Here is an 11,556-nt window from a genome sequence, read left to right as displayed (position 1 = left end):
ATTCAGAACTATGCTTGAACACCAACTACTCCTCTTCCGGCTGCTCGAGTTTTCTGACGGTCCGGCCGCTTTAGGGTGTATCTAGCATAGCGTGTTAGTCTCCAACTTAGGCATAAAGTCAAGGTTGCATACTTAGCAAACGTTCTTGCAAGCGCCTTCTTGCAGCTGAGTTTCTGGCTTCCGACAAATGAGTCCACCGTCACAGCAATGGCACGATCAATGTCCTGAGAAGTGCAGAAATCTGATAGCCGCATTTTGCAGAAGGCTTCAGCAATTCTCATGATAGCCTCGAGATGTCGAACCTGAGAACCAAGTTAGTAAGGCCATACATTGGACCACATATGTCGACTTACCGTAATGGGATAGGCACCTGTTGCTAGGGATTCTCTGCGCATGTCCGCAAACAATCTGGCAACTTTGTCCTGATCAATCTGGTATAGTTTCGGCTTGCACTTCTCTCGAGCGTACAAAATATACTTTCGTAATAGCTCTTGGGAAATGGCACCTTCCTGTCCAGGTTCACCATTATTGATAGCGTTGGTGTCTTCTGTCTCCATCGGTGCGGAGCCTCCTGCGTCAACGCCAATTTTGGACGGATGTGCTCGCCCATGACTGTTGACCACGAAATTTGCAAGTCTTTCATCCTCGCTGGGATCGACGGTATCTCTGACGACAACCAAAATATCGAATCGTGACAAGATGGGTTCTGTCAATTCAACGTTTTGACTAAAGGGGACATTACTGTTGTATCGTCCTCCTTGTGGATTGGCTGCTGCAACAATAGCACATCTGGCTTGAAGTGTTGTAACGATACCGGCTTTACTGATGGAAATCGTCTGCTGTTCCATGGCTTCGTGGATAGATGTTCGATCTTGGTCGTTCATTTTGTCAAACTCGTCAATGAGACATGTTCCCCGATCTGCAAGCACCAGCGCGCCACCCTCGAGAGTCCACTCCGCAGTGAGAGGATCACGTCGAACAGAAGCTGTCAAACCAACAGCTGATGCACCCTGCCCAGTGGCAAAGACTGCCCGATGAGCTGTCTTCTCAATATATTTCAAGACCTGCGACTTGGCCGTTCCAGGATCTCCCAAAAGAAGTACATTGATATCACCACGGATTTTGTGCCTGCCTTGCGCTTCCTTGCCAACACCGCCAAAAAGTGAGAGAGCCACCGCAGTCTTGATGTCCTCGTGACCATAGATCGAGGGGGCGATCGACTTAATAATCTTATCCACAATCTTTGGATCCTTGGAGAGTGCTCTGATCTGCCTCTCGTCATCTTCTGTGAGTCTGAAGCCTGCCAATTGATCGTGTGTCTTGATAATATGGTTAGCTTCGAGCATCGTCGCAAAGACAGGGAAACCGTTCTTGTTATTGAGCTGACCACTATAGTTGTTGCGATAAATAGCGGTGACCTCAATTTCTTCTCCCGGTTTGGCTTTGTCGATCAAATCAGCCAGCAGGACAACTTCCCGATGTCGAGGCAAACGACCAGCCGGCACAGTGCCTGGAGACTCTTGGAGTGTCAATTTCTGGTAGTTGCGGTACACCGTGTTCTCGCTACTGAGCGTGAATGGTCCTCGTGATTGACAATTCTGACAGAAGGTCAATTTGACCTCTGTAGATGTTGATTCTTGAGCGTATGGACCGAGAAGGACGCCGCACTTATTGCAGGTGAACTTGACCATCTGCAATTGTGGAAACACTCCCGTTCTTCTCGTGACCACACCTGAAACACGAACTAGGCAATTGAGATGTGATTGTCGAAGCTGGCGCAGAGTGTATTGGACTGGTAAATCAGAAATTCGAACATGAATTTCTGGATGAATCAGTTCATAGTTTGGATAATGGAGGCGAACGACCTCGAAGGCAGCCTTGTCGAAGATCTTGAGCATCTCGGCAGGTGCATTAGCCAAAAAATATGCGAGAATCGCCTTGGTTGAAGATAGGTGATCGTAGGACACTTCCAGAGACTCTGAATTCACCTCACCGAGGGTTCTAATTCTGGTACCGTAAACTGAAGTACCGTTGGCATCGATGTACTCTGTCAAGAACGACTTGAACTCTCGAGCGATTGACTTCACGACTGGCGGATTGGTCACCCATTCTGTGATGTTGGTTGCTTTGACATCTTGTAGAGTTTCGAGAGATAATTCCTCTTCCATTATGTTCTCGTCCACATCCATATCCTCCTCGTCATCGTAGTGATGCCGGCGTCTTCGGGGTTGCTTGGTCAAGTCAATACCAGCATCCTCATCATCATCTGGCATGAATGCTGCTGGCATACGTCGACGAGCAGCGAGCTCACGATCTCGTTTATTGAGCCGTGCGTCTAGCTGACGGCGTGCCGCAGCATCGAGTTCTTCATAATCACCTTCATCGTCGATCATGCGTCCTTGATATGTGTCTTGGTCGCGACGTTCGCGCTCATCATTCATAAAGTTGTCTCCGAAGAGGTCAATACCATCCTCATCTTCTGCCATCTCGTCGACATCATCGATATCTCCAATGAGATCATCTTCGGCATTTAATTCGTCCTCCAAGTCGTCATTCTCGTTGGTAGGTATTAAAGGGGGTGACGAGGGGAGTGCTGATCAGTTAGTGGACTGAAATCTAGATACGGAGAATGAGTTGCACTAACCTGGAGCGGGGGAAGATGACATGATCTCGTCTTCATCGTCTCTGGCACGCTTGCGCCTACTTGGATTGCTGGGACCTCTGTTTGCGGCGGACATACTTGGTCGTAGAGGAGAACTTGAAAATGTCAACTATTGCAGAGGGAACTCTGGCCAAGGCATGATGAAGGACGCAGTATAGACTTACCTCATATTGTGCTTATGTCTTGATCCTTGGGTAATCGGAAAGCCTTCAGCAGTGTTGGGAATGAATTGAAACAATTAAAAGTTGAACCGCCAACTGAGCCCCCCATTTCTTGCAATCAACCAAAACCACTTTACGCGTGTGGAGGGCACGCGCGTCGAACGTGTCGCGCTAGTGCTGCACCCACTTAAAGCACCTAACTGAATTGTGGGGAATCACTCGACCGGCTTGTGGTCACAACATCTTGAGTTTTGCTCGTGCAATAATATATGCCAGGCGCTTCTCGCAGAACATTCCTAGGCTCTCATTATTGGATCTTGTTCAATTCCTTTAACATTCAACCCTCCACAACCGAGAAATAGTTGCACTGAATATGAATTCTGTACCAGATGGTGGCCTAGGCAATGATCAGGCACAACAAGATAGCCAGCCTTCCGAGGTCTCCCAAACCGCTGCAGAGTAATATATCCCACACCTTGCTCTCTTCGAAGATGCGATGACTTATGCTAACACCAATGCTTCCAGTTTCATCGATGAGCAATTGGCCCTCGAAGCCGATGCTCGAGAAGTCCTACCTTACGTACGTGGATCACTTCATACACCTTATCGAGGCTGACCTGTTGCAGAAGTTTGACAAGTGTACGCATGACCTGGGTTCATTGCGGCAAAGTGTGTTCGCTTGCATAACTTGCTGTCCACCACCTGCTTCCACCGCGCAACTCTACACATCCGCCGGTGTTTGCTACTCCTGCTCGATCTCCTGCCACGGTGAGCATACTCTTGTCGAATTGTTCAATCGGCGGGACTTCGTATGCGACTGCGGCACAACAAGAATTCAATCTGGCGCACCATGCACCCTACGGTCGGATCCAAGCTCTGGTAGCCGAGGAGTCAGTGCTCAACAACCCGCCCCAGGGAATCACTATAATCACAATTATCAAAACCGCTTTTGTGCGTGCGGGGAGGAGTACGATGCACACACCGAGAAGGGAACAATGTTCCAATGCCTTGGCCTAGGCACAGTCGAGACAGGAGGCTGCGGGGAAGATTGGTATCATCCGGAATGCTTGATGGGATTGAGCCGTGACTGGTATCACCAAAGGGAGACAAAAGAGGAGGAGAAGAAGAAGAAGAAGAAGAAGGAGAAGGCATCAGAACAGGCAACGGAAGAAGAAACCAGCCACCCAATTCCTCCGGGCTTTCCCCGCGAAGACGACTTTGAGGGTTTGATTTGCTATAAATGCGTCGAATCCAACCCCTGGATTAAGCAATACGCGAACACAGCAGGATTCCTCAAGCCGGTATTCAATTCAAATCCCAGCGCGGAAATCCAACCCCAAGCGGTAAGTGTCCCAGTAACGGGATCATCGGAGACAGTAAGCCTTAAACGCAAGGCTTCTGACAGTGACCTGGACGAGGCACCAGCAAGCCCGTCCAAGCGTGTTAAGGACGAAGAGAAGCCCGCCACCCCCGCCGAGACTGCTGCGCCGACAGCTTTAAGTGGAGGGAAAGAAGCACCAGGCCCAACACCACTTCCCCACAAACATGACGCCCTTCCCCCTTCACCTGAGGGTACCTTCAGCTTATTCCTCAAGGCCGATTTCCGCGAACACCTCTGCCATTGCCCGAAGTGCTACCCAAACCTAATTCCACACCCACAACTCGTCGAGGAGGAAGAGGCATACGAGCCGTCGATCTCGGACTCGAATGCCTCTGGACCCAACGACGGCCGCTCCGGAACTCACTCACACGGGACCGCCAGCCTGCTGGACCGCGGCGAGGCCGCGCTGTCCGGCATGGATCGAGTAAAGGCGATCGAGGGAGTCATGGTGTACAACCACCTGCGAGACAAGGTCAAAGAATTCCTCAAACCGTACGCTGAGAGTGGCAAGGCTGTCTCGGCCGATGATATCAAGGCATATTTTGAGAAATTGCGTGGTGATGAGAATGCAATCAAAGAAGCCGGCGCAAAGCCGACCGATGGCGATTCTGGTGGCGCTGGTAACAGGCGGGAGCAACCTGGGTATTGAGTTACTTTAGGGCGAGGTTAGTCCCAATGAGCAAAGTGATATGCTCTAATAACTTGGACGGCATGCTACTATGAGCCGAAAGGCTCTCATTGTTCAGAGCAGGTCCACATTTGCACCTGACAGAAAAATGATCTTTCACTATTGATTCACTTAGATACAGATCTTCATCACATCAATTCACGTACACAAATCCTTATCTCTGCTGTTTAATCGAGCTTTTGCACCTGAAGTATCCGCATTGCCTATTATCCAGCATCTATTATTTACTCAAACAGAAACCTTTGTAGCTTGAAGTTGAGTGCCAGAGAGCTTTCTGCACGTTTTTTAGCACCACATGCTCTGGCCGCCGTTACACCCGGCAGTGCCAGTGGAGTCCAAGTCTCAAAATTGTCGAGGAAGATTACGTTACGCTCGAAGAGAATGCATTGCCGAGACACCAGCGCTACCACCATACATGACATGGTGGTCGAGCGAATGAAGCCTATCTCCAAACCCGATCCCAGGAAGAGTTGTAAGCTGGCATGACTTCCGCTGTCATCCAGAGGTGTTATCAACGATTCTTACATCGTTTCTTTCATCTCGTATTGCTGAATGGTGTTGTGCCTTGAGAAGGGCCTGGAAATCCTCCAAGTGTTCGTTCTCGGGTATTGGAGAGAATGATGGTGCACGATCGGAGAGTCGGCCCGCCGGGCTATTTTGTTGAGGCTGTGCTAGCATAACTTCATCGTGTGAGCCAAAAAGCCATTGGCTATTCGTATTGGCAGGGAAGTTAGTATCCTCGGTCTCGATACTTTGAACGATCTTCTCAGCTCTAATTGCTGATGGTGTGTGAGTTCCAGTGGAACCAAGCCGTCCACGCTTCATAGGTACGGTGGAGATGTCTGCAAAGGACGCTTTTCGTTTCACCGATGGTAATAGAACACCATAGGAAGAAATAGTATCTTGAGGAGGTGACAGCTCTTTGGAGATGCCCTGATTGACGGCGGCGAAGTCTCCTTTCGATGATCTTATGGGCAAAGATGTGCTGTTTGTGCACGTAAGGTTGAAATTGTCCGAGGTATATTTCAGAGTGACAACCTTTCGATGAACAGTATCATTTTGCGGAAACGAGCAGAGACTTGTGGTCTCTCGTGAGCCAGGGTTTTTGTATGTTGGAGGGTGGCCATTGAATACGTTCGCCAGTTCGTCTTTCTTCTTGATCTCGAGAGTCAGGAAAGCAGCATTGCAGATTTGAGAAGCTGTGGTAGTGGATATCCTTGGTCTAGGAGTTGGGCTTCCGCTTTCATCTTGTGAGGAATCATCAATTTGCCACTCACTGTCCTGGTGATATGAGTCCCTGTCTCTCGTGCCTGGAATGCTACTTCGATTGCGCAACTGCGTACCACCCGACATTCTCTCATCCCCATGACCCTGAGTATCATTTTGCGGTCCAATCCTAGAACTTTCTTTACGGTGGTGGGTGCCTCCTAACGTTTTACGAGGTGGACTGAGGGGTTCCATTGCGAGGGTGACTGTGGCAAGAGGGTGACGACCGCGTTTAGGTGTCGACCCCGAAATGAGAGGTCTCAATTCCTGGTCTTTTGAGGCATCGGCTAATTGGCCACTCACGGGTATTTTAGTGGTTTTGGTGCTGTTCGAGTCATCGGTTCGCAGAAAACTAGATTGAACATGTCTAGACGTTCCCTGCCAACGATATCCACCGGAGAAGAGACCGAGAGTGATATCATTGAAGCCAACTAGTTTTGCAACCTCTTTGGGGAGATGCCTGAAGAATTCAGTACTATCTTCCGATCCCGTGCAGTCTGGTACCCATATCCCAAGAATTGTGCTCGGAACATTGCGAGATTCCAGGAACGTTTTTGCTCTCATGATCTCGGATTCATAGGCCACCTCATACTTGCCTGCAAAAACCATAGTGTTGAGGTTTTGTTGGAAAATATCTGAATCAATGTCCATGATGTCGCCGACCGTTGAGTCTTCACGGACGGTATTGCTGTTCGCACAAGAATTCCAGATGTCTGAGACAGATGCTGGTGATTCATCGCGGAGGGCGACCGCGGCCTGAAGCTCCTTGAAATGTTTTTCTGATAAGCCTAGAATCCGTGATATTATCCGATCACTCCTAGATAGGGACAATTGCTTGTAGATGTGATATTGCAGAGACAACGGCAGAGAAATCCACAAATCAGGCGAGCGAGCCTAATTATCATCAGCTGTCATGCCATTCAAGGAGACAAAGCCAACCCCTACCTGTTTTCGTTCGGGCGTAGGCAAGGAACCAAACACCGAATAGTCTACAGGAGCTGATATCGTTTGCAGATCTCTCCACACATAGGCGCTGCGTCGGTCGGGGCCCAGCCATGCGTTCATTCCACTATCCTTGGCCTGAGGGCCGCTATCCGGAACGCCAGCTGAGGTATTGGATCTCCTTGGTGGTGAGTTCAAAGGCAGAGAAGGAAATGCTGCAGGCGGATTGTCTGGATCAAAGGCCCCGACTTGGGAAGCCATCAAAGCAGGATAGGCCGGTTTGGTGGTAGATCGAGGCTTTGTAACCAAGATCTCCTCATCAAAGCGATTTGGGGCAGAGACGATCTTCCTGAGTTGCATCTCCGTAGCGAGAAATCACGTAGATCTGAGAGATTCGTCGAGAGCAGAGTTGGTCGTGAGGTGGTAGAAAAGAGGTAGGTATTGAAAAGCCACGTGATAAGGTAGGGTAGATATGAGCCAAGTGCCACTTGAAGACGCGAGAGTAATTCAAGTTCAGTTCTTCATTCAAATGCATGCTCATGCGGTGCGCGCTGTTTTGTGAATCTAAATTTTGTGTTTTAGAAGCCACTGCCTGATCAGCCTTTGTTCACAATCTGCTTACAGGTTGTGTTAATGACTTACTAGTCATTTTGATGCTCTATGATGTGGGAGGCAGGGTTCTGCTTGGTTAGGCGCAGTACAACGCTTTTGGGCAGATTTATCTTCAATGGATGCCTTGCGGCCTCCTTATACTTCTTTAATGTCCAAAGCCATGATTCCAACGCCCATGTCTACAAACTGTGTGTGGTCCGACGCCCCAACATAGATGGTATGGTTCGAGCTCTGATGGTGATATTTGGTTTTCGTGATGTTGTGATAGGTTCTTTGTTCAAGAACACAGCACGCTTTAATCACACAATTGGATCTGCGAAAGGAGCAACGCCCTCTCTGCTCGAAACATCATCCGCTGGAGAATCAGCCCCCATATCTTCATCTGAGGTGTCCATGTCATCAAGGTTCCGTTTGGTACCCATGGACGTGCGTGATGTCTGGCCCGAAAGCCCAGGGACTTCGACAGAACCAGTCCTGCTTGCTGAGACTGTCCGCTGCGCCTCAAGGATGTGTTGCAAGTCCAGAAGCACGTTCTTTAAATCGTCAGACATGGTGATACAAAAACGCTGGGATTGTATCACCTGAATTGCAGAGAACGCGCTGACGCCATAGATAATCATGAGATATGCGGCAACCAGAACTGGTGATCGGTTATTGCCAGACTCGCAGAAAACCAGCACCTTGCCACCAATGTCGGCGACATTCTCCACTGGCATTTTGACACAGGTTTGCTCAAGATGTTCATTTACTGCTCGCACGATGAGGCGCAGCTTAGAAACAAAGTCATAAGTTGAATCAAAATCAAAAGATATGGTTGATATGCCTGAGTTTGTTACAAAGGATGCAGGGTTCAGGAATGCAGGTCGAGCCTGGACGGCCTTTGTGCTCCGTACAGCTACCATCAGGGTAATACCCGAGGCTCTGAGCGATATGGGATCTCTTGCAGCGCTGCTCGGGCCCAGATAGAGGTAGGGGAGGACAGGCTGCGCAGCTCTGCGCATCTCATATCGCCAAGAGAGCATGCTGTGGATCATGTGGAGGCTATGACAAGATCTTATGGAGTCTAGGAAGACGGGGTTCCCGTAGTCCGTACTTATGTGTTCGAACTCATCAGCAGCCACAATGAAGGATGGTTTGCCATCTTTATAGTCGAGGATTGGGGGAGGAACATGGACCCTTGGTGACTCAAATTGTCGCTTGTCACTGTAGGGGAAAGACTGTGTGTAGCTGGAGGAGACCGAGACCTGGTGGTCTGCAGCCATAGAGTTGAGTTGTGTGAACTACCTTGGCGTTTGAAGTCTGTCGTTTAAGCCCTCTTCAGGAGACCAAGACTCAATTTGTTGGTCTGCTGGATATAATCTGCAGAGGCACGGTTCTCGCGAAGAACAGAGCAAAGAAGCTCGTCAGGAAGAACGAAGCCGGTAAACTTGCTCCTGCCTTCTGAAGTAGTCGACTTGAACTGCAGCCGCTCTGCCATTCTCGGACGCAAGCTCAACACATCACATTCACAAACAGATCATGCAAGTTTGATCCCCTGGAAAGGACCGTTGAATGATTTGATTCTGGACTTGATTGCCGATTGCACGAACTGCCCCCAAACGGGTGTGTATGATAAGTCCCGTACCTAGGAAACGAAAGCAATGAGGCTCTTGACTGACAGCTGTATCTGGTGTTGTGTCGAGTACACCTATCGATGAGTCAGAAATCCCTATGCGTGGATGTCAGCAATGCAGGCAGGAGTTGTGTGAGGACAAGTTTGCCAGATCTTGCATTGTTGTCGCGGTGGGTCGGGCTGGTCAGATGTCTGGAAGTTGAATGAATCAAATCTGCCTGTTGTCGGCCCGCATCAGGAACGAGGTAATTTCAACGCTGCTTTTAAGGCACGTGACATCTCGCCTCATGCCGCGTTGCCAAAGTCATCAAACATCAAGTTTCTTAATCACACAAAGCAATCATATCTCTCATCAACCACAGAAGAAGGGAATTACGTTTGCAGATTCGTTCCGCCTTGAATCTAGGGGTACTAAAGTCGGCACGATCGGATAATTGGGGGAGAGAATGCTTCAACTAATCCTACCCATCAGAGATGTATCACATTTTTACACTGTGGTGTGACCGACTGAAAAAATATGCTTGCATCTTTTGTCCAAACGGCGAGAAACTTTCTCCAGAGAAGTTGGTGCTGAATGCTTCGATTTCAGCCGAATGCTTTGATGTTTGCCTACAATGTAGCATGGCATTCAAGGGCCTCGACGAGGCCGTGGGAGCTGTCTTTCACAGGTTTCGAATGGGTAGGTATCTTGTTGTCTGTCCGCAATCGAAGCCTTCTTCGTCCGATAGACCTCCTTGAAAACTTTGTCATCGTCTTGAATTATGGAAGGCCAAGCACAGCCAGGTTTGCTGATGTTCACTTTGGGTAGGCAGCGACCGCTTGAATGGCAATGTTGGGTTGTCGGGTGAAGCTCATGTTTCACACTGCCCATCTTCACGTGCAATATATTGTTCCTTGTTACTACAATGAATGAAGCCCTCATTTTATTCACAGCCTTGCCTCATGGCCTCTTAACTATCTATTCGCGCGCTTTCATTTGCCTTCATAATATTTTGCACTACAGTCGATCCTCACTACCATCAGTACGACGGCGATTTTTGGCAAAAACGATGAGATTCACCTTGTTAACTAGTCTTCTACTGGGAGCCCTTTTCATTCGATGAGGCAATTGCGCGGCGCTTTACAACATCTGTGCATGGGACGGTGTTGTTCCGGTACTGTACCGTGAGTACAGTGAAAACCACTGCCCAGGTGTGAATCATCTTGACCACGACTTAGCCTGCCATGATTGGAATGACTGGGATAGTGAATGTGGCTTATACTGTCAGATGCGCACGACATTCTTCTACGGTCCCGAGCAACCATTTATTCGCGTCTCATTGTGAGTCTTGTCCCCGCCCGCTTGCTTTGGCGATTTAAGATCACTGTGCTAACCTCAGGATTCTTTAGCTGTCGTGGTCCTCTCCGCTGCAAGGTAATACGCCACAGTGGACTCCAATGCCTTCTTAATGTATCAAAATGGAGCATGACAAGGTTCCTCACCTGAGCATACTGATTGATGTTGACTCCTATCTATCATAGATCTCCAGCAATGTACACCAGGGTTACGCTTGGAAAGGCAAGGGCCAACGGCAATTACAAAATCGGTCCATTGACATTTGGTGTATGCTCCACAGCGCTCAGCGGCACAGCCTGATGCGAACTTTATGCTGACGAGGCATGTGGATTACGGGAGGCTACACTCAAAAGTGGGCCAAAGGCACGTCGAGCAGCTTCACTGTAAACCTCAAGTCAGGAGAGTGGGGCTATTTTCCCTTCGTGGCTATTTGTCGCGAGACCTGTGGCACCTCCACTGATTCCCACGCTGGGTTCTTCGGATGCGATAAATCTACCAAGGCTGCATCAGGAAATTCCTGCATTGAACAAGTCGCAAGATTCAACAACGATGATGGCTACGACGATGACGTTGCTCGTGGCATTGTTATCCTCGTCTATACCGACTGCATCACTTTGGAACCCCTTCTGGGCGACAAGCAAGATCCGTCTTATAGCCAGCCTGAAGTGAAACTACCCTGGGGGGACATGGTCGCCTACCAACAGTTCTGGAAGGAAATTATGTCTAACTTCCTCAGTGCTGCAGCGAGAACATGCTCGCCAGACACCGAGGGCGTGGCCTCTGACTGTCTCCAAAACATCGGCCTGCTGCTACAACAACCTACCATGAAAGCATCCGTTCCAAAAAAGGAAAAACTACGTTGTTCGCTGTAAGTTCAACCCTTTAATGATGGTTTC

At 49.1% G+C, this 11,556-nt stretch overlaps 4 protein-coding genes across 4 annotated transcripts; 1 reads left to right on the top strand and 3 right to left on the bottom strand.

Annotated features, from left to right (window-relative positions):
• Nucleotides 1-25: 25 nt before the first annotated feature.
• On the bottom strand, nucleotides 26-2,738 carry A1O9_05761 (minichromosome maintenance protein 2; the record flags this gene model as incomplete). The annotated part of the gene is made up of 4 exons (XM_013404976.1): nucleotides 26-68; nucleotides 133-302; nucleotides 354-2,593; nucleotides 2,645-2,738. The coding sequence occupies 4 exons, from the start codon at nucleotides 2,736-2,738 to the stop codon at nucleotides 26-28; spliced, it is 2,547 nt and encodes an 848-aa protein (XP_013260430.1).
• A 642-nt stretch (nucleotides 2,739-3,380) lies between these two features.
• A1O9_05760 (uncharacterized protein) lies at nucleotides 3,381-4,853 on the top strand (the record flags this gene model as incomplete). Its single annotated transcript, XM_013404975.1, has 1 exon — nucleotides 3,381-4,853. One exon carries the CDS (start codon nucleotides 3,381-3,383, stop codon nucleotides 4,851-4,853), a length of 1,473 nt encoding a protein of 490 aa, XP_013260429.1.
• Nucleotides 4,854-5,387: 534 nt separating this feature from the next.
• A1O9_05759 (uncharacterized protein) lies at nucleotides 5,388-7,460 on the bottom strand (the record flags this gene model as incomplete). Its single annotated transcript, XM_013404974.1, has 2 exons — nucleotides 5,388-7,052; nucleotides 7,104-7,460. The coding sequence occupies 2 exons, from the start codon at nucleotides 7,458-7,460 to the stop codon at nucleotides 5,388-5,390; spliced, it is 2,022 nt and encodes a 673-aa protein (XP_013260428.1).
• Nucleotides 7,461-8,011: 551 nt separating this feature from the next.
• A1O9_05758 (uncharacterized protein) lies at nucleotides 8,012-8,974 on the bottom strand (the record flags this gene model as incomplete). The annotated part of the gene is made up of 1 exon (XM_013404973.1): nucleotides 8,012-8,974. One exon carries the CDS (start codon nucleotides 8,972-8,974, stop codon nucleotides 8,012-8,014), a length of 963 nt encoding a protein of 320 aa, XP_013260427.1.
• Nucleotides 8,975-11,556: the final 2,582 nt, after the last annotated feature.

This window comes from Exophiala aquamarina (genome assembly GCF_000709125.1).
Source record: "Exophiala aquamarina CBS 119918 chromosome Unknown aczIA-supercont1.4, whole genome shotgun sequence".
Classification (NCBI taxonomy): domain Eukaryota; kingdom Fungi; phylum Ascomycota; class Eurotiomycetes; order Chaetothyriales; family Herpotrichiellaceae; genus Exophiala; species Exophiala aquamarina.
Note: the sequence above shows the minus strand (reverse complement) of the source record. Positions and strands in the feature narration are given on the sequence as shown.